The sequence below is a fragment of the Petaurus breviceps genome, unplaced genomic scaffold (assembly GCF_028583685.1).
Source record: "Petaurus breviceps papuanus isolate PSGF00001 unplaced genomic scaffold, PetGlider_PUasm1.0 90925, whole genome shotgun sequence".
Lineage (NCBI taxonomy): Eukaryota > Metazoa > Chordata > Mammalia > Diprotodontia > Petauridae > Petaurus > Petaurus breviceps.
The window spans coordinates 5,713,599-5,735,215 of record NW_027187380.1 but is presented as its reverse complement, the minus strand read 5'-3'; the positions used below and the strand labels follow the sequence as shown (position 1 = coordinate 5,735,215).

At 40.0% G+C, this 21,617-nt stretch overlaps 1 protein-coding gene across 3 annotated transcripts in view; it reads left to right on the top strand.

The window, feature by feature from the left end:
* Positions 1–15,249, top strand: part of GOSR2 (golgi SNAP receptor complex member 2) — a 29,436-nt gene extending 14,187 nt beyond the window's left edge. The window contains exons 5-7 of one of the 3 annotated variants that reach the window (XM_069076199.1): positions 3,935–4,075; positions 7,203–7,308; positions 15,202–15,249. In XM_069076199.1, the coding sequence (XP_068932300.1) occupies positions 3,935–4,075; positions 7,203–7,308; positions 15,202–15,224 (270 nt within the window). In that variant the 3' untranslated portion in view covers positions 15,225–15,249. Of the gene's footprint in view, positions 1–3,934; positions 4,076–7,202; positions 10,226–15,201 lie in introns of those variants that run through there. The other 2 variants (XM_069076198.1, XM_069076200.1) reach the window with 2 other exon arrangements.
* Positions 15,250–21,617: the final 6,368 nt, after the last annotated feature.

Genomic DNA, 21,617 nt, shown 5'->3' with positions numbered 1-21,617 from the left:
TGGCAAGGACCTTCTGGAAAGGACAAGGACCTGCTTGCATCAACACAGAGAAATAATGTGGGTTGGACCCCTTTTGCTAATGTAAAAGATTTAAGAAAGAAGCAATTGAATTAAAAGAATGGGTAGAAGCAAGAATTGCCTGGCTGAACTATTCAAGTGTAAGAAGATAGAAGTTCATGTGGTGGAAAAAATGTTCTGATCAGATAAAGTCAGATGATTAGGTCTTAAACAGCTCATAAGGAAGGCAACATTTGAAAGCTGCTTCAGGCAGCTGCTTTTGTGCTCTGTGAGATAGATTAGACTCATGTCTAGTGATTTATGATGCTAAAACACTTAACATACTGGGAATGCTAATAATGACAGTTACAAAACTTTTTTATATACAGTATTTCATTTGATCCCCACAATACCCACTATAAGATAAAGATACAATAAGTATGAGCTCTATTTTGCAAAAAAGGAAACAGAGCTCTGGAGAAGTTAAGTGACTTCCATGGCTAGTTTGATATATCTAAGATTTAAGCCTAGCACAGCTTATTTTACACTCAGTAATATGTGGTTCTAGTTTCACTTTTTTTTTTTTGCTTCTAAGCTAAGTAGCAATTTGGAGGCATTTGTTAACTAAAGTTTAGCTTTACCTGGGCAGCCAGAATTGAGCCTGGTTTGGAAGTAAAATTATTGGGTTTTATTAGTAGATTTCTTTTAAGTCTACCTTCTCAGAAATTTTTAGCTTTAAAAAGTTAAATTGTTTACATTGGCCTGTGCACTGACGTGTATGAAATGTTTTACAAGGTAAGTTATTTATGAACATCTTTTCTAAGAGGACCTATCAGAAATCAGACTTGCTACAATAATTCTCATTATTGCCATTGCCCATCACAGTGAATTGCCCAAATGTGTTGAAATAAATCTGTTTAGTTTCTTTTTCTTCAAAGTAAGTTGTCTCCTATGGCAACCAAGTAAGTTATGAACTATTCTACAGTGTGATAAGAAACTGTGTAACACTTGGCATAATTGTGAGGTTATTTTTAGTGTTTGATAGGTGTTTTAAATTTAATAATCCTAAAATCTCTTAAGATGAAAGGACTCCTTGGGGTCAAAAACCACATTTTTCTCTCGAAAATAGTGCCTAGTATGGATGCTCTGATAATATTAAATACTCAGTAAGTTTTAGCTAATTGAGTGTATTGTTGCTGGGACATTGTGATATTTGTAAAACAGCAATCCATCTTTCTGTGAGATAGGAACCATATCAGCTGAACTCTATAACATGTTCTAACACACTAGTCTTATAGAAGTAACCAGGTGACAATCTCCTGGCATAGAAGATGGCGAATGCCTTTTTTTCCCTGCACTAGACCAATTATTTCATCAGTGATTGAATTCCTTCTGCCAAGTAAGATCACACCTGCTCTTCTACTTAAAGTCTTAAAAGCCCCAGGCCTTGAGAGATTAAGGGGCTTGTCTAGGAACACACAGCTAGGAGTTGAACCTGGGTCTTTAGGACTAGCTCTGCACTATGTCATATTGCCTCTAGAGAGTCTAAGAATGATAAAAGTGACTGACATTTATGTAACATTTGAAGGATTACAAAGCATTTTTCATTAAAAAAAATTTTTTTCTTTTTGGAGGGCCTTGGGATTCAGTGACTTGCCCAAGGTCACACCGCTAGTTTTTTGGGGGAGGGGTGTTGTGTCTGAGGCCACATTTGAACTCAGGTCCTCCCGACTCCAGGGCTGGTGCTGTCTTCACTGCACCACCTAGCTGCCCCCAAAGCATTTTTAAATAACCTCCTTGTGAGGCATGTAGTACAAGGAGTACTGACCCCATTTTATAGATGAGAAAACTTTCCATCTGAATTAAGTGACTCGCCCATGATCAACCCAGCTTGAGGCAGGATTTGAACCTAGATTTCTTGACTCCAAGTTAAACATTCTTTCTACTCCACCTAGGTATAAAAGAAGCATATAGAACCTCAAAAAAATAAGCATGGAGTAGGCACTCAATGCTTATTACTGAACAAATGGAGAAAGAACTACAGTTTGTTCAGTTAGTGGACACTTATTGAGTGCCTACTGTGTATTGAGCACAGTACTAGACTACTACTGCTTCTAAGGATCTCCTGCTGGTCCTTGGGCCCCTCTGAGCTTCATCACCTTCTCTGGGCACCAGCTCTTTCCTAAAATGTATGCAGGAGACTTTCGCCCTTGAACCCATAGTTTACCTTTCATTATTTTCTAGGTCACTGAAACCCAGCTTTAAGGAATGAGTTTCCTGAACCTTCTGGCCTCTGGGCCTTCTCAGCTCCTTCTGTTCCATGCTCTGCCACACCCAATCCTAATTACCTTCCCATTCATTTGCTGCCATCACGGTTCCTGGTTCTAGTACCCGCTTCACCATTTTTCTTTTTACACCAGGTACTACATATACCAGATGACAGGAGTACATTTTCTAGGGTTTACCTATAAAGATAAAGGTTTATAAACAATATGCCAGAAAATGGTAATTAGAAATGCTAATGAAAGTAAACTCCCTAGGCCCAGGCTGAACAGCATCTAAGTTCTCCACTATTCTCTCTAACTTCCATTTTCATGATCTTGATTGACTGCCCTGATTCCCTCTTGGCTCCAATATCTTGTTTCCTCGTGCGCCTTCCTTTTCTTTCTCTGAATACTTTCATTGACTTAGAGTTGACCCATCTGGGTGCATAGAGTCAAATCTGTTGGTCTGTTTGTTAATCTCAGACTCAGTCTATGCTAGAAAGTCAGAAAATCTCAGACTGTGTGCCTGGTGTACAGTAAGTGCTTAATAAATGCTTGATTGACAGGCTTTCTTAGTCAAACTTCCTGGGTGCAAGTAGAGTTTTCATTGCTCTAACTCTTGTTACTGTGAAATCTCTGTTAACCAAAACCTTCTATGTACCAAATGAGGAAGGAGATTAAAAAAAAGTGATCTCAGACAATTAAACATTGTCCCATCGTGCCCCAAACTGATGATGACCCCAAAACACAAAGACAAACTCTCCTATTCCCTCAGCACTGTAACAGTGTAACAACAGAATCATATCTGCAGAGGGAAATTGAACACATATTCATGCAACAGCTGTTCTGGACTTTGATGGTTACGGGTCAGTGCTCAGATTTCTGTGACAGATCCAGCAAAGGATTAAGTTAGAAAAGCAGTACTTATGGACAATGGTTTGAGAACCTCAGGTGGCAGTATCATCACTGTTATTTGTAGTAATACAATTCTGTGTCAGGATTCCCTTCACCATAAGTAAAGTTATATTTAGAACAATTAATTTCTCACATAGACTTGGAAATGGGCACACCTATCTGAAGTTTTACTTTTTTCCCTCTATAATTGTATTTTATTTGTTCATTCAGAAAACATGTTGAACTTTATAACACTACTGGGCTCTGTAGACAATTAAAAAGCACTTGAAGACAGTGTCTACCCTTATGGAGCTTGTTGAATGGACATAGACAGTCAGTCCACGTACAGAGTAACTAAAGAATAGAAACAAGTGCTTGACAGCCTTGTCTTGAGAAAAAGGAGTATGCAGCCAAGGAAATGATGCATGTACATCTACAAAGAGAAAGAGTGGATCTTTTTTCCCAGGCCACAGGGTGAGGTGGGGAGTAGTAAGTAAGGCAGGCCTTTAGCAGTACATGTGCCAATGCCTTGCGATGATAGTAAAGGCCTGAATTGGGGAGTAACAAGGGAATTTCTTCTTCCACTGTATGAACACATGCCATTCCTAACCTTGACTTTTGAATTTGTTTTTCCTCCTTATATTGTTTGAGTTTTGCTCCCCTGCTTATTGCCAACCTTAAGGTTTAATGTAGCCAAAAGGGTCACTGGTGGGGCCCGAGGGAATTGGATGAATAAGCAAGCAGGCAAGGTTAATTGAAACCCTGCATTTCCTCCACAGGACTCTGATACCACCATACCCATGGATGAATCACTGCAGTTTAATTCCTCCCTCCAGAAAGTTCACCACGGCATGGATGACCTCATTGGAGGCGGGCACAGTATTCTGGAGGGACTGAGGGCACAGAGAATGACCCTGAAGGTGGGGTTCCTTCTAGGGAATGGGGCCAAGGCCACTTGCTTGGGTCTTATCCAACAGTCCAATACTTAAGGTTATTTTGATTTCCCTGATGAAATTTTTTTTCCAGGTTTATTTTTTGCTTAAGCTTCCTCCAAACCTTAATGTGTATGATAAAGCCTTCAAGTTCAAAATTTCTAATCAGATAGATGCTTGTCACTTGTACTGAAATTGAATTTGCGTGAATTGTTAGATTGTCCGAGAGATCCCCAAACTCCTTTTGCTGTTAAGCATTTCCTGGTTCTTTTCTTGCCTTACTTTGGAAAGGCCCAGTGACGTGTGTGACAGAAAATTGCCTCTTGGTCTATGATATGATCACACTTTGAGGAAAACATTTCATTGTCTTTTTTGCCCTCAAAGTCTCTTCATTTCTTGAGCTTATGATAAAAATGCATTTTTATAACAAGGAGAGTTAGGTTCTTTTAAAAATGCCTGGTGAAACTGACCTGTTCTGGTAGGTGGCATAGTGCAATAGGAAGCACACTGAGAGTCCTAGATTCAGATCCCAGTTCTGCCACAGCTACCTGTGTGACCTTGGGCAAGTCACTGAGCATCTCTGGGCCTTGGTTTCCAAATGAGAGTTGATCTCTAAGCTTGCCTTCCACTCTAAATCTGTAATCCTATAGGAAGCATGTCTGGAAGCATATGCATAAACTCACAAGGTCCACTTATCAACAGTTGGGTAATTATTTAAATCATGAGAAATATAGTTATGCATCCTGCTTTTGTAGGATCATGCAAAGACCACCTAATAACAAGATCCCTCAAGGCCCGTCTACCTCATTCCAAATTCTTCATACTGAAATTTGAAGACTGTAGCCAATGTCTGATTCAGGGATTCTGATCCTACATATCTCCTACAACAGGTAGCCACAATTCCCTCATTCTCTACAGCCATAGGTAATCCAGGAAGCAATGGCATTGATGAGGTAAAAAGGCCTTGGGAGCTTTTAACCAAAACATTACATCTTCCTGATGTCAATTATGATATTTCAGCCCCAGCCCTTTTCCTGTATGGCCCTGATAGGGAATAGGATGTGGTTTATGCCCATTATCAGGGTGGGGGCCCCATGAGAATGAAGTACTTTTGGCCACTTAATGTGAGAAACAGTTATTAGGAAGTGGACTTTTTATCTAAGTTTTTGTTGGACCAAAGCAAGCCTAGTATAGTCCATTATCCTAGCCATTTTGTTAAATTGAGCTGAATTTGGTACACCCCCATTCATTCATTGGGATGGCAACATCGCATTAGGTCCAGTTCTGCCTGATTTTTTTTTTTTTGGCTTTTTGAGGGGGGAAGGCAGGATAATTGGGATTAAGTGACTTGCCCAAGGTCACATGGCTAGTAAGTGTTAAGTGTCAGAGCACATTTGAACTCAGATCCTCCTGACTCCAGGGCCAGTGCTCTATTCATGTGTGCCACCTAGCCACCCCATTCTGCCTGATTTTGAAGTGTCTTTGTCATCCTCATAAGGATGTTGTCCCCTTTCTTGAATTAAGTCAAGACCAGGGACACTTAGAGGTATTCTGACCTTTGCCCCACAAAGTATGCTGCCAGTCACTCTTAGAGCACTATTCAAGATCATTGTGACCTTGCTGTGACATGGTTCACTGTCAGTCCTACCTTGCTGCTCAAGCATGTTTCTAATGCAGTTAATACTGTACCTCAGAACCAGCCTTATGAAGGAGTTACATTGCTTCTTTTGCTGGCCATTCCAACCAGATAGGCCATTACCTACAATATAAGACTGCTAATGATTGTTAGGGTTTTAAGATTTTTGAATTCAAAGTATTATACTGCTAGAGGGTTTTGCTTTCCTTTCTCATTTGAAAAGACAGGAGAATACTTTGATGAAATATGCTGCAGGCATCCTGACTATCATAAATGGCAAACCAGTTTTTCAAATGCAAGACTATTTTCAGCAGATTTTGGACTCTTTGGTGTCTAGACCATGCCAACCAGTGGAAAAATTACCTGCCTTCTGGAGCCAAGAAAATATCTAGTTCATTAGAACATTATATTCACACGTGTCACCACCACCTACCTGCCACAAAATAAAAGAACACTGCTCAGATTCCCTTTAGTGCCAGGCTTAAGTAAGAGTAGCTGCTTTATCCATCAAGGCTATTACTGATATCCAGGAAGAATGCAAATTGTTCACCTGCACATGCTGCCTCCATCTCCTGTGGACTTCTTCATCATCTCTCTTCTCACTTCCTGTTTTACCCTTCAGTCACGCTGATTCGTATTCACATCAAAAATATATGTTGGATATTGTCATATTAGTGAAACTATATAGGCCAAATTCCCCATCTCCCTTCTTCCCAAAGAATTTGCTTACATAAAAAAAACCCCAGTATAGTCTATGATACCAAAATTAATTAAAACATCTTCATTAGTATTGAAATTTTTTTTAACTTTCATAATCAATGTTTATATAGTAATTTTGTTTATTTTTAGTATATACCTATGGATTTTTTTCTTTCTAAACTTTATTTTAAGGATGTAACCTGTATTCAGATCAATACAGTAATGTGGATATAAATGCAGTTGGTGATATGCAAATGAGCAATTTGAAATCTGTCCTAGTATCCATTTATATTGATTACTTCATGAAAAGTTGAAAATGCTTTTAAAAAAAGATTAAAAAGCAGTGAAGCAAGGCAGTCTGAATGTTTTGGGCTATTGGCTTAGGAATAAAAACCCTTTTGTCCTAGCATCAGGTGGCAGTTGGGTGGTGATTTCTGTTTTTTTAGGTTTCCTTAGTACTATTATGCATGACTTGTGCACTCCCCATTTCACTTCCATCCCTGCTACACAGACAGAACTTAGTGGAGCTCCTACAGACTGAGCACGCTAGAGTGGATGAACCAGCTGACCTGAAAGTTTATTACAGGAAGCAGAGAAGGAACCAGTATATAAAGAATGTTTTTGTTGTGGTTGCCTTTACTTTATCTTCTTTTGGGGGTGAATAAGAAGATGCCTGTTGATCAAGCTGTCCTCACCATCAGTTATACACAAACATACACACCCCTATGCAGAATGAGAAAGACTCATGTGTTCTTTTCTTTTCCTTCTCGTTGGTCCCAGGGCACTCAGAAGAAGATCCTGGATATCGCTAACATGCTGGGATTATCCAACACTGTCATGCGACTTATTGAGAAGCGGGCCTTCCAAGACAAGTACTTCATGATAGGTGGGATGCTACTCACCTGTGTGATCATGTTTCTGGTGGTGCAGTACCTGACATGAACAAGCAGAGCCCAGTGAATGGAAAGTGTTCCCATCGTGTGTGTATGTGTGTGTGCGCGTGCGTGCACATGTATGCTTGTGTGTTTGTGTGTCTGTGTGTGAGACTGTGAGAGAGAGAGAGCCTGTCTGCCTTGTGAAATATACTGCCTGTTATAACTGTGAATGCCACTTCAGACTAATTTTCATCTATTACCCAGCGAGAGTTTCAAAACAACTCTTGTTTTCTTAAACCCCTTGGAGGGGAAAGCCAAGACCACTAAAGAAGCTTTGTTCTTGGGAACCAAATGACCTCTCCTACCTTGATCTGGGGGAGGAAGAAAAAAAGTGAAATGCCTTGGATGATTTGGCCCACACAGCCTGTGTTCTGTGTCTGAAGAATCTGAAGATATTAACCTTGGTGACAGGATGGCGCAAACACTTGTGGCCCTCAGCTGCAGTGGGACAGGATTGGAAGTGGGTGAGGGGGCAATGAATAGACTGGAATAGGTGCTTCTCCCAAAGTCCATAGGGGAAAAATTAAGTGTCCATTTCCCACGCCAGTTGCAGGAAGATTAATGCACCTGATTTTTGCCTCCCACCCACAATTGTTGCTTCCCTCTTCCTCCCCCCCCCCCGCAAAAAAAATAGGGGTACAGATTAAACCTACCCCCTGAAAAAAATAGGTGTGCAGATTGAATTTACCCTGCTAGCAGGGCAGCCTAGTGCTTTCTAACATTCCCCCTGGAGCCATTAATCGTCAACACAGGAAGAACAGAAAAATGAAGATACTGTTAACAAGTTAATTTTTACATATTAGAGTTTTACACTGTTTTCCTTTTTAAAATGAAACTAATGTTATTTGGGATTGTTTGGATTTAAGACTGTAGATTTTAGTATTCTGATTTATATATACATACATACATATAATAGAATGGTTTTTGTTTCACTCAGTTATTGGGGTTCACAAAGAAAAGCCCACATGGAAAGCACTATTCTTCAATTCTCCCTTTCATTCTCTCTTACTCTGCAGCTATATAAGGGGGGGTGGAAGGCAAAATTTGAACACAGAATAATAATTAACCTTTTTCAGATTATCTCTGGTTTTGTAACAGCTTCAGTTCACCTAGAGTCTTCTTTCCCAAGATATGCTAATAGCTGCTGGTGGCTCTGAATCTCACTGTATTACGTACTGGAGGGTGGAAGTCAAAAGATTTGTCTTGGGCCCCATCTAAGGGGATTTATTATTGGAAATAAGTTCTGTGGCATAGATTTCCCCTCAGAGGTAGATAGCCTCTTCCAAGGCCGCATAGCCCTAAAGCATGGCTCTAAATGACTTTTAATACGTTTTCTTTTAACTGTGTATCTCTTCCTTCTGCTACCTGTACTAAGCTATGTCTCTTTTTTTTTCTCCTTTCTTTCTATTCAGTTCCCTTATTTTGTCCTTTGCTTGCTTCTGTAAATAGATCTTCCTCTTCTCCTCAATATGTAGGACCATTCCTCTTGTGATGAAAACCATTAGTTTTTAAATGACACAAATTTTTAACACTGTGCCATAAGGGTCATGCATAGGCTAAATACTAGTTTGTATACCTGTTTTGACAGATGGTTGGCTCTGGAGTTACCAGTGATCTATGTCAGGAATTCTTCAGGTTCTAAAGGAGGGAAATAACCCTTCAGATTGGTTTTTGGAACTTAGCTGAAGACTTAGAAATACCACTTCAGACAGTAGGTGTTGGTGAGCTCCTTACAACTGAAGGCTTTTGCCAGTCTGCAGAGGAGTCCTTTAAAATGCACAGATTCCAGACTCCAGGGCCTACTAGAAGATCCATCCTCTGGATACACTAAGATCACCAAGCTACTTTGATAAGAATTTTGGATTATGGGATAAACATATAAGCTTTTCCTGGGCATAGAATCTGGCAGTGTGAGAAACCCCCCAGGTCACTATACTCTTTGTAATTATAATGATGTGCTTCTGCACCATTAGGTTTGCTTACAGTCTGTGACCAGACAGTCCAGAAGTGAGTGTGTCAGTGCTATCCATAACCATTTCTGTCTGCCCTGTACTAAAGCAATACTGAGGGAGCAATGTTGTCTTCTCTCTCAGGAGCCATAGCTGCCATCTTAACTGGGATGCATTGTGTCTTAACTCCGCTCTTCTTCACCCCTAAACTACCTCTGAAAAGTTAGTATAATGATTTTTTCTTTATACCAACCAGCAACACTATCCCTGAAATAGGAGGTCTGTTCGTGTGTTCCTAGACCCCGTTACTGGGGATGAAGCGCCCTCTAGTGGAACAGAAATAATTCTGCTTTTGGAAACCATCAACTAAAGAAGGCTCAGTCTTAATTTATACTGGAATTTTGTGTCATCACTTACTGTTTCAAATAAGTGGGCTGTCAGAAGGGAGCTTGGAAATGTTGTGTGTATACTTTGTAATGTTTTTTGTTGTATTCCAGGTATACTCCCACTTCTAAGGAAATCCAAACTAAAAAATAAAGGGGGCAATGGGTCATTATTGCCATAATAAATGGGTTCTTTGCTTTACAAAAATGATTCTCTAAGAGTCAGAAGGCCTGAGTTCTAGACCTGGTTTTGCCATTAACTAGCTGTGTATAACTTGGATTTTTCTGAGCCTCAGTTTCTTCTTTTTTATAATGAATTTGTACTAGGTCTCTTAGGACCCTTAAAACTCTAGAATTCTCTGAAATGACTTGTTCCTTTAATGAATTTAAAATACATTTGTTAAATGAGAGGATTGGAGTAGATGATCAGACAGGGGTACAAGCCATCTGTAATATTCTTTGGTTTCACATTTGGTTTGTGAACATTGGATTTATACCCAATATGTCAATTGAATAAAATGAGATATACAAAAAAATTATATTTCTTATAAAGGGATCTGAAAGTCAATATTATTAATGGCCAAGAGGTAGAATTATAAAATGTCTGATCTAGAAGGGACCTTAGAGATCCTCCATTCTAGGGATTCATAAGCTGGTTTTCCAAAAGTAGGTAGATTTTATTTCCGTATAATTGATTTGAAATCCCATTTATTTTATGCATTTAAATACATTGTTTTGAAAAGGGTTCCATAGGTTTTACCAGATTGCCAGAGGGGGTCTATAATATAACAAAAGGTTCCCCTCCTACCCCACGCTAGTCCAGTTCTTTTTTGTAGAAGAGGAAACTTAAGTTCTCAGGTTAAGTGATTTGCCTAAGTTCTCACAACTAGTAAGTGGGTAAAGCCAGAGCCTGAATGCAATCTGAAGGCAAGTCCATAACTACTTATGTTAACTAAACAATAGATAATGTTCAGTTGGGGAGAACAGTGGAGTCATTCATTTTGTAGTCTTGTACGTTTTATCTGTGGCTAATTAATCCTCTTTGTATTAGAGGTGTCAGCACATGAAAAAAACAAGATTTGAGGAAATCGGTAGTAACTTACTGGGTTCCTGTAATTAAGTTAGCACCTCTTCCTTAATCTAGGAAGTCAAGGTGGAATCAGACATCATTCTTAAATTTTCCAGTTGTGGATGTTGAGTCTTTAATCAGGCTACCTAGGAGGTAATATGAAATGAAAGTAGACATCATGATCGATTTGTGGAATCACATTACTTTATAACTACCTAATTAATTTGTATGTGTGTATATGGACATACATATATGCATATTACTTCACTCTTGTCATTCTACACACAGAGGGTGAGTAAATTTCACTCGTTCTTGAGATTTTTGTGGTATAGTAGAAAGAGCATCCGGGTCTGAGAGGAACCAGAGGGTGCTGGGTTCTGGTCCCATTTCTTCCATTAACTTGCTTTGGCCCCTTAGACAAACTTCAGTTTTCTCTTGAAAGTTGAGAAGGTTGAAATACATCATCATAAGATTCCTTCCAGGTCTAATATGCTATATATGAACTTATTTTCTAGCTTTTTGGGATCATTATATAGTTGTACAGGATAGGAAATAAAAAAAAAAAGACATGACTCACTTACAATTAGATAAGATAATAACTTAGGCTCTAAGACAGTCGTTACAGATTTTGATAATATTCTAGAGGTTCTTTGGTTCAACACACTTTCCAGATGAGCTAAAGAGGGGCAAGGAGAAAGGAACCCAACACCATTGAAACCCTGTACTACACTGCTGCTGTCGCCTTGACTCACCATTAGAGGACAATCTCACTCTATCCTTGGGCATAAGTGGATCTATACCAACTAATATCTCTCTTCCCATACCTATGGGTGATTTTGTGGGATGAGGAAGAACTACATCATTTGGTTTGATCTGTTTCTATTTAGATCCAGAGGTGCTAAGACAGGGGTCTCAAAGTTGGGGCTTATGATTTGGGGTGAGTTGACCCTAAAACTCAGAGGCTTGAGAAAGTACCTGTGCTGCTGTCCTAAAAAAGTTGTTCAAGGTAGTATAACCTTTGATCCATAACATCTTATGCTATCTGACCCATGTTATTTCACATGACAGTGGGAATGGGGCAAGGAGGGGGGTGAGTATTGGAGAGAAGCACACAGGGCAAAGACTCCCAGGAGTGGGATGAGAAATGGGAAGAGAGGGAAGTCTGCCCAGTACGCTTGGGCTGCTGTTGGTGAGTTCCCAGTTGTCATATTAGTCACCAAACTGCCCCCACTATTCCCCCCAAATGCTGATTGGGTGTCTCATCTGTATGTCAGAATAGGCTGTAATGGGTGCTTCTATGGCAAAAGCAATGTATTTGAGAGTCAGAGGACCTGGATTAAAATTCTGGTTCTATCAAGAGATGACCCATGTGACCATATATATTCGTTTCATAAGCATCTATTAAGCTCCTATATGGCAGGTACTAGAAGGTAAAAAAAAAATATATATATATATATATATCCCTCTCTTCAAGGGGCTTGTTATATTAAGGAAAGACAACAAATACACATCTAAGTAAATACAAAATTATGCTTTAATCAAGCATTTGTTAAGCCTTAGTCATTTACCAGTCACTGCTAACTGTTGGGGATAAAAGAAAGGCAAAAACAGTTTGCTCACCAAGAGGTTACATTCTAATGGGAGACAACATGAATAATTAGATGTGTACAAATATATATGGGATAGATAGGAGAAAATGGGGAAGGAAGGCCTACCGAAGCCTTTGGACTGAATCTTAAAGGGAACCAGGGAAATTAAAAGGTCTGCAGGTAAAGGGACAGCTAATGCAAAGGCACAGAGATGGGAGATGGAATGTTCTATGTGTATGCGGATAGAAAGATGTGGGAATCATCCGCGTAGAAATAGTAATGGAATCTGTAGGAACTAACAAGATCACCAATTAAATCTACGGGAGCTAATGAGATAGTAAAGAATGAAAAAGGAGACTCTGGATAGCCTTAGCAACCCCAAGCTTGCTGGGTATGACACTGATACAGAATTGGTAAAGGGGACCAAGAGAAGGTACAGTTGGGCAGACAGGTTAGCCAAGAGAGAATATTATCAAAGCAATTCAAGTTACTTTTTTAAGAGATTGGAGGAAGGCACTGATAAGGAGGATACTTATCAGTGCTTCGTATAGTATGTTGACTGAGGTAGGCCATAATGTTGTTGGGCCTCAGTTTGCTCAGCTATCAAATTTAAGGTTTGGACCAGATGACCTTGAAGTTCCCTTATACCTCTAAATCTCTTATTCTATGTTGAACTAGCTAGGGTTCAACCTAGGAGCATGAATTGAAAACTTTAACTCTGAGGGTGGAGTCAAGATGGTGGAATATATAGCAATTTTGCGATAGCTCCTTCATATTGTCCTCTATAACTACTAATAAAGTGCCAGATAATTCTGATTAGAAAGGCCAAGAAAATGTCACAGAGAATCATTTTTTTTTTTTTTTTAGCCCAGGGCAACTTAGGAAAACAGGTCTTTGGACACTGTATTTTGAATAGGAGCTGGCCACTAATGCAGTGCAGCAGTAGCTGCAGCAGTGCCATAACAGGCAGAATTGGCAGTGGGTTTTGAGGGTGGCAGCAGCAGCAGGGAACAGTCCAAGGATGGCAAGGAGACTGAACACTTTAGCAGAGGGATCTCAGGGAAGCCCTGTACTAACATTGGGAGCAGGAAGAGGTGCCATCTGGCAGTTCTTATCACCCAGTTGCAGGGGCCCTACAAATGTAAGGGCAAGGAACAAATTCCAGGATGATAGTTGTGTGGCTCTGAGCCCAAGAACAGAGTGAGGACTGAACAGCCCTACACAGAAGGCTGTAGTGGACTAAACCAGGAGAGGAGACCAGAGGAATCCAGCAGTTCAGTCACTATGAACCTATGTAATCTCCCAGTGGGGTGTAACTGAATTCAGCAACACTACAGAAATTCAATTACACACAAGCCAATAGACAAACTGGGTTAGCAACTTGCAGAGCAGGAGGGCAGTGAACAGAACTCTGCTGTGATAATACCACTTTGGAAGCAGTTAAAACCTACAGGGTCTCAGACTGAGCTATGAAGGCAGTAAAAGGACTTAAAAGAAGCTGAAGCCAGATGTTTTGGGCCCAACAAAGCCCAACACTAACATAAAGTCCATATTCAAGAAGTAAGTTGGAAACAGTATACAAACAAAAAAGAATCTGACCATTGAAAGCTACTATGGTGACAGGGACGCTCAAGACAATTCCTTGAAAACACCTGCAGGCAAAGCCTCAAAGAGAAATGCAGATTGGACCCAAGACCAACAGGAATTCCTAGAATTAAGAAATTTTTTTAAAAGAGCAAAAAATAATTTTGTAAGTCAAATAAGGGTGTAGAGATAAATTGGGGAAAAGAGCTGCTTGAGGAATTTATGAAAAAATTATGAAATTTATGAAAAAATAAGGGTGTAGAGATAAATTGGGGAAAAGAGAGCTGCTTGAGAAATTTATAAAAGATACAAAAAATATTGAAGGAAATAACTCCTTAAAAATCATATTAGGTCATATGGTAAATAAAATAGCTCCTTAAAAATCTAAATTGGCCAAATTTATTATTATTATTTTTTTTTAGTGCAAAACCTCACTGAAGAAAATGATTCCTTAAAACTTAAAATTGGCCATCTGGAAGAAAATTACTATGTGAGACATCACAATATGATAAAACAGAAGTCAAAATACTGCAAATAGAGAAGAAAGTGAAATATCTCGTAGGAAAATAAAGAAAAACTTTAAGAGTCATTGAACTACCTGAAAGTCATGCACCATGTGTTCCCCCCTCCCCCAGAAAAAAAGCCTAGATATCATATTTCAAGAAATTATGAAGGAAAATTGCCCAGATATCTTAGAACCAGAGACAAACTAGACATTACCTCCTAAAAGAAATCCCCAAATGAAAACTCCCAGGAATATTATAGCCAAAATCCAGAACTCCCAAATACTATGAAGTTGCCGTTAGCATCACAAGATTTAGCAACTACCACTATAAAGGAGCAGGGGGCTTGGAATATGGTATTCCATAGGCAAAGGTGCTAAGATTACAACCAAGAAAAACCTACCCAGCAAAAATAAGTATAATAATATGGGGGGAGGGGATGAGCATTTAATGAAATAGAGAACTTTTAAGTAAAAGACCAGAGCTGAATAGAAATTTTGACATTCAAGCAAAAGATGCAAGCATGAAAAGGTAACTATAGTGAGAAATCATAAGAGACTAACCAAAACTAAACTGTTCACATCCCTGTATGATACAGAAGATGATGCATGTAACTCTTCAGAATGTTATCACTAGGACTGTTAAAAGGAGCCTACTTAGAGGGTATGGATGTAATTCTGTTATATTGAGATGATCTCAAAAGGGAACTTTTAACTTCCACATCCGGCTGCTAAAAAATCTAAATTCCTTTCTTTCTCCTGCTCAAGGAGCCGGCCACCACCATGAATGACACTGTAACCATCAGAACCAAGAAATTCATGACAAATGGACTTCTTCAGCGTTAACAGATGGTTATAGATGTCCTTCATCCTGGAAAGGCCACAGTGCCCAAGACTGAAATTCGAGAAAAACTGTCCAAGATATACAAGACAACCCCAGACATCATTTTTGTCTTTGGATTCAGAACCCATTTTGGTGATGGCAAAACAACAGGCTTTGGCATGATTTATGATTCCTTTGACTACGCAAAGAAAAATGAACCAAAGCACAGACTTGCAAGGCATGGCCTGTAAGAGAAGAAAAAGACATCAAGAAAGCAGCGAAAGGAACACAAGAACAAAATGAAGGAAGTCAGGTGTAAAGACAAATATCATTGCTGGCAAAAAGAAGAAATAAAAGGCACTATAGATTATGTTTATCTGTGAAGATAATTTTTCACCAGAGCATAAATAAACTATGTTAAACTTCAAATAAAAATCTAAATTTCCCAAGGTAGGTTTTTCTCTGAGGTAGGTGAGCTGCTCATTCTTTTTGGAGGTCTTGCCAATTCACCCTGAAGGATGAGAGTAAAACACCTATTGGCTCCATAGTACTAAAACCCTCCTAAAAATATGTGAAGCAACTGGCTTGACCAGGAGCAAAAACTAGTAAGCCTCTGTGTTAAGGGTGGACCAGAAGGTTTGGAGGAAAAACCCTTTCTAAAACACTCCTTGGGGTGGCTAGGTAGTGCAGTGAGTAGAGCACTGGCCCTGGAGTCAGGAGGACCCGAGTTCAAATCCAGCCTCAGACACTTAACACAAAACTAGCCATGTGACCTTGGGCAAGTCAGTTAACCCCAATTGCCCCCCAAAAAGCAAAACAACAGCAAAAACACTCCTTAATTGCAAGTTTTTAAGAGAAGTTGGCAAGAAATTGGGACAGGACTCCTAAGAGAACAACCTAGCTCCCAAATCAGGATCTTTGGGGACCATGAATCTGGACCTCTAAAGATAAAATGCTCACATTTCAGCTCACATAGTAGGAGGCAGGTGGTTCAGTAAATATAATCCTTGCAGAGAGTCAAAGGAGGAATCCTTGGGCAGTCACCCCAAAAGGAAAGTTACCCTTTGGCATGTGCATAGTTGTCCTGTTTGCCATTGTGAATAATGCACAGGGAGGCTGTACCTCTGGCATCCAGAGGGGAGACTGAGGAAAGAGGCAGTATGGTAAAGGGACAAGTGTGCTTGGCCAAGAGTCATGAGGTGACTAGTTGAATAATAAAATATTAGACCCAGAAGGACCAGAGTTTATCTCTGACACTGATCTTGAGCAAATTACAACCTGTCATTTTTCTCATGAGAATGAGATCTGATTTATACCTCATTTAACTGTTGGTAAAATAACGAGTGAAAAGTGGTTTGTGAATTGTAAAGCACTATGTGAATGTCGACTGTCTTGACTGGTCCAACTTCCTCTTCTTACAGAAGTGAGACTGTAGTGCAGTGAAAGGAGTGCTGGAATCAGAGGACTTGGACTTGAATCCTGCCTCTGACTCATCCACTGGGACTCTGGACATGTCACAGTCGCATTGGGCCTGTTTTCTCATCTGCAAAAACGAGGGAGTTGGACTGAAAGGCCTACCGGCTCTTATTCAAATCCAGTGATTGCCCAAGGTCATGCAGCTGGTTAATAGTGCGCTATTAATACAGCTATCACTGTAATTCACTGATAGTAATAGGGAGTTACATTGGGCAAATCCCTTTGACTTGATTTCATTTTTCTTATTTGTAAAACAGATCATTCTTGTCTTCACTCACTCAAAGGGTTAATGTGAAAATCAGTTAAAATAACAATTATGCTTTATAAATTGTCACTCTAGAAATAGAAGATTGTATTAATGGAAAGAGGAGAGAATGGAGCCCAATGAGAGACAGAATATGTGTGTGTGTGTGTGTGTGTGTGTATGTAAGGTGATGAGGGTGATTGGGTAAGTACCTCAAGAGAGGCAGGATGTCAGAATCCAAGGCTGTCCTATCTAATGTAGGAATCTGCCCATCTTACACATGGTATGAGAAGACTAAGAACAGTGGTGGTCAGAAATTTCCTTCTTAATATTAGCTCCACTCCCTCTAGTGACATCAAAACCTCCCACCTCCCAGCATCTTGCTCTGGTTTGAAAGCATCCCCTGGGATCCTGAGAATTGGTCCAACCTAGCTGTAAGACCATGTAAGTACTATCTTGGTAATTCCAACAAACATTTGTCAAATGGATTTCTTAAGCTGTTTGGAGGATTTTGAGAGGCAAGTCTAGGGAGATGAAGCATGAACTTTTGAATGGCTGACAGGAGTTCTGAGAGCTACAGATATGTAGAGGAAGTTGTTCCATATCATATCCCTTGACTTCAGAACCTACAACCCTATAGACAGCTAAGATTAATTTCTTGGTAAAGTTGTTTGCTGGTTTTGAGCTGAAATTGTATCTCACTTCCAGCAGAAAAGCTGATTTATTCTTTATTCTAATATGAATAACATCCCCAATTTCTTTTTACTATTTACTTTGATTTTTTTTGTTTACTAGCTATTATAGATGATGTTTTGTGTAACCATCATTTGGTGGGAGGGAGCTAAACTAGCAAGTGTAAAGGAAGTGCTAATCTCCCTTGAGAGTGATTGGGAAAGGGCAGCTAGGTGGTATAGTGGAAAAAACTTTGAGTCAGGAGGACCTGAGTTCAAATCCATCCTCAGACATTCACCAGCTTTTTGACCCTGGGCAGGTCACTTAATGCCAATTACCTCCAAAAAGAAAATAAAAGAGAGTGATCAGGGGAAAAACTAGATTCCTCTAGAGCCAGGGATGGGGAACCCATGGCCTCAAGGCCACGTGTGGCCCTTTAGGTCCTCAAATGTGGCCCTTTGACTGAATCCAAACTTCACAGAACAAATCCCCTTAATAAAAGGATTTATTCTATAAAACTTGGACCCAGTCAAAAGGCAACACCTGAGGACCTAGAAAGCCACATGTGGCCTTCTCTACCCCTGCTGGGGCCTAGACTAACTATTTGAAGTGTGGTGGACAGATATAATCGGAGATAGGTGAGGAAAGGAGCAAATGCTCACCCATGTCCCTTTCTCCAGCTTCCCACAAAGAAGTAGATCTCAGCCTCCTTTAGAGAGGAACAGGCCAGATTTCAGAACAGATACCTATCCACGTCAAACTTGAGCTGAACTGTCTTTACTTTTAGACAACAACACACATGACACATAAATTTCATGTTCTCTATAAGAGGTTGATAGCTCCTAGCCCCATTACTTCCTATCCGGCTCCAACAATGAGACTGCTTTCTCATCAGCTTCTGACATATTTACTTCTCCCTTTCTATAGTGAATTGCTGTAGTCTAAGGCCCAGCAAGAACTCCAGACTTTGACCTTATCATTCTTCTCTCTGTTGCAGCCATTTGAGCTTCATTATAAATTTGCTTTGGGCATCTAGGTGGTGCAGAAGATATAGTGCTGTCCTGGGAGTCAGAAACCCTCATCTTGCTAAGTTCAAATATGGCCTTGAACACTTGCTATCTGTGTGACTCTGGGTAAGTCACCTAATCCTGTTTGCCTTAGTTCCCTCATCTGTCAAATGAGCTGGAGAAGGAAATGCAAAGCATTCCAGTATCTTTACCAAGAAAACTCCAAATAGGTTATGAAGAGTTGGACATGACTCAACATTTTTCTATAATAAAATTAATAATAATAATAATTCACATATCTGTAACCCTTTAAGTTTTACAAAGCACTTTCTGAAGGTTGTTCAGCCATTTCAAACTGTGACCCCATTTGCGATTTTCTTGGCAAAGATACAGGAAAGGTTTGCCATTTCCTTCCTCTCATTTTGCAGATGAGGAAACTGAGGCAAACAGGGTTAAGTGACTTGCCCAGGGTCACACAGCTAGTAAATGTCTGAGGCCAGATTTCTTTGAGATTTTGTTCTTCCCCCCTCCCAAGTTTCTGAGTCAGTGGCTCTATACTGGCTAAGACCCAGCCAATAGAATATCTTCTCAAGGAAGTTAACCAAAGGGATGCTTCTGGGCCCCCAAGTTGTTCACGAACTTGAATAGGACAAAAATATCTTGTCTTACTTTCAGTATTTTGGGATTAATCTCCTTTGTAATTCTACATATTTTATTTTATGCACTTAAACATATTATTCTAAGGGGGATGTAGGTTTCACCAGGCTACCACAGGGGTCTATGACACAAGAAAACATCAAAAATCTTTGCTCTGGGGGATGAGCTGTCCTCATTTTGTCTCACCAACAGCACCAACTCCCATATGAATTTTTTTGCAACTACAATATGGGCTAGTTATAGTCCTGTATCCACAATGGAAGGTCCTTTGGCACTACTGTGGACATTGGCACAGATCAATTAGGGGTCATCCAAGATTGAACCTCTGTTCTAATGCAGTGTGTGTACATAGTAGTTACTAAATAAATCTTTTTGGATTAAATTGAATTGAGGGAGTTTGTTGGTCATTGGTCATCTCCTGAAAACAACCAAACTTTGATTCGGTGAAAGAATTGTTTGAACTTTGCTTACTTGTCAGATGTGTTGAGATGTGGAATGTGGAATGTCAGTAAGGAGGCTGCAGGTCATAGAATTACAGAATCTTTAGAATTAAAAGGGACTGCAGCCATTTAATCCAACCCATCTCCTAAAAGAAATTCCTGTGATAACATTGCCAACAAGTAGAGATTCAGTTCCTCGTGAAAACATTGAATTTGAGGTGCTTATAGGGCATACAGGAAGAGATTGCCAAAAAGCAGTAGCAATTTGGGAATGATTCTGCTCGGCTTTCCTTTCACTGAATCTGAATTAGTGAGGTCCCACAATATTTTCACCCAAACACACCTTCAAGGGTGAATGCCCCTTATCCTCTTCCAATGATCGCTTCTTCTTTACTGTCTTAGTTGTTTAGACTCTTGCTTCATTTGCCCAAACATACTGGTGAAGTGAAACATTATTTTATGTGAAGTGTGACTTGTAAATACCCCTTGAAGGAACTCCGAGATGCCAGCAGCTCCTTTTTCTCAACAGCCCCCCTGCAGGCTCCAGTGGAACAGGTGTCAGGCGCTAGGTTGGATTGAAGGGTGATAGCGAGGCTTTTGAAATGATGAATAAGGGGAAAGGTTACTCCTCTTGCAACCAAACCAGAAAGTTAAGTCACTTTCCTTTCTCTCCTTTTCCCTGCTTCTCTTTTTCATTCTCTGTTTCCCTTACCCCATATATTATAATAGATAGCCTTTACATAACCTTTTAGGGTAGTGCTTTGTACATGTTCTCTCATTTTAGCATTTTAACAACCCCAGGAGGTAGGTACTTATTATAAAGAAACTGAGGCAGACAGACATTGAAGTACTTGCCCAGGGTCTCTCTGTCTCTGTCTGTCTGACTGTCTCTCTCTCACACACACACATGCATGCACGCATGCACGTGCACGCGCAGGGTCACACAGCTGGTTAATGTCTGAAGATGAATTTGAAGTCAGGACTCCAGATCCAGCATTTTGTTCATTGTACCAGCTAGCTGTCTCCCCTAAACCTCTTTACTTTTCTGTCCTTGTTCGTGTTAATGTTTCTCTCCTCCTCCTCTCCCACCTCCTCCTCACTCATTTTCCACCCCTGCTAGTGGAATTTTTATCTCTATTGTCCCAACATATCCTCTCCCACTCACTGACTGCAGCCTGAAATTTCACTCTTAAAACTTCATTTCATTAGCTTAAATTCCAAAATGGACTCGCTGCCCCCACAAGGAAAAAGATTCAGATGTTACAAATTGCTGTTATCATTGTAGTTGTGGCTGCTGCTTTTATTGTTATTATTCATCCTTAATTTTCCAAGACTAATAACATCACAAGGTGATGTCTTGACTGAAGTGTAAATTGGATTTAAGTGAGACAGAGTTGCATAGAATCTTTCAGCTTCACTCTCCCTTCCAGAGTTGTTGAAGTCCAATGGCAAGATAAAAATCAAGATGAGTGGTAAGCTTGAAATCCTCAATATCTGACCAAGCCCTAAGCACTCCACAGAGCCTGCTTCGGCCATCTTCATGGCCATTGGAGCAAATTGTTTTCATCTGCCCATTGGGAAAGTCTTCATGTGCTTGGGGGTAGACATCCCCCTAATTCACCAAAGGGTTTGAGGCCTGTCAATTACTCTCAACCTGGTTTAGCTTATCTCCCAAGACTAATCACTAATGTGTTGAATGAAGAATATGAGATCAGGGTTTGGAGGAGAGTGGGAGAATAGGGCAACAGGGTGTTTGGTCTGGAGGTGGGTAGGGTAGCTGCCCCTGAGGGGGGACAGAAGACAAATTTCAATGACTTTACAGTTTTGCAAGTCATTCTCCACTCACAAGCCCAGACTTCCCTTCT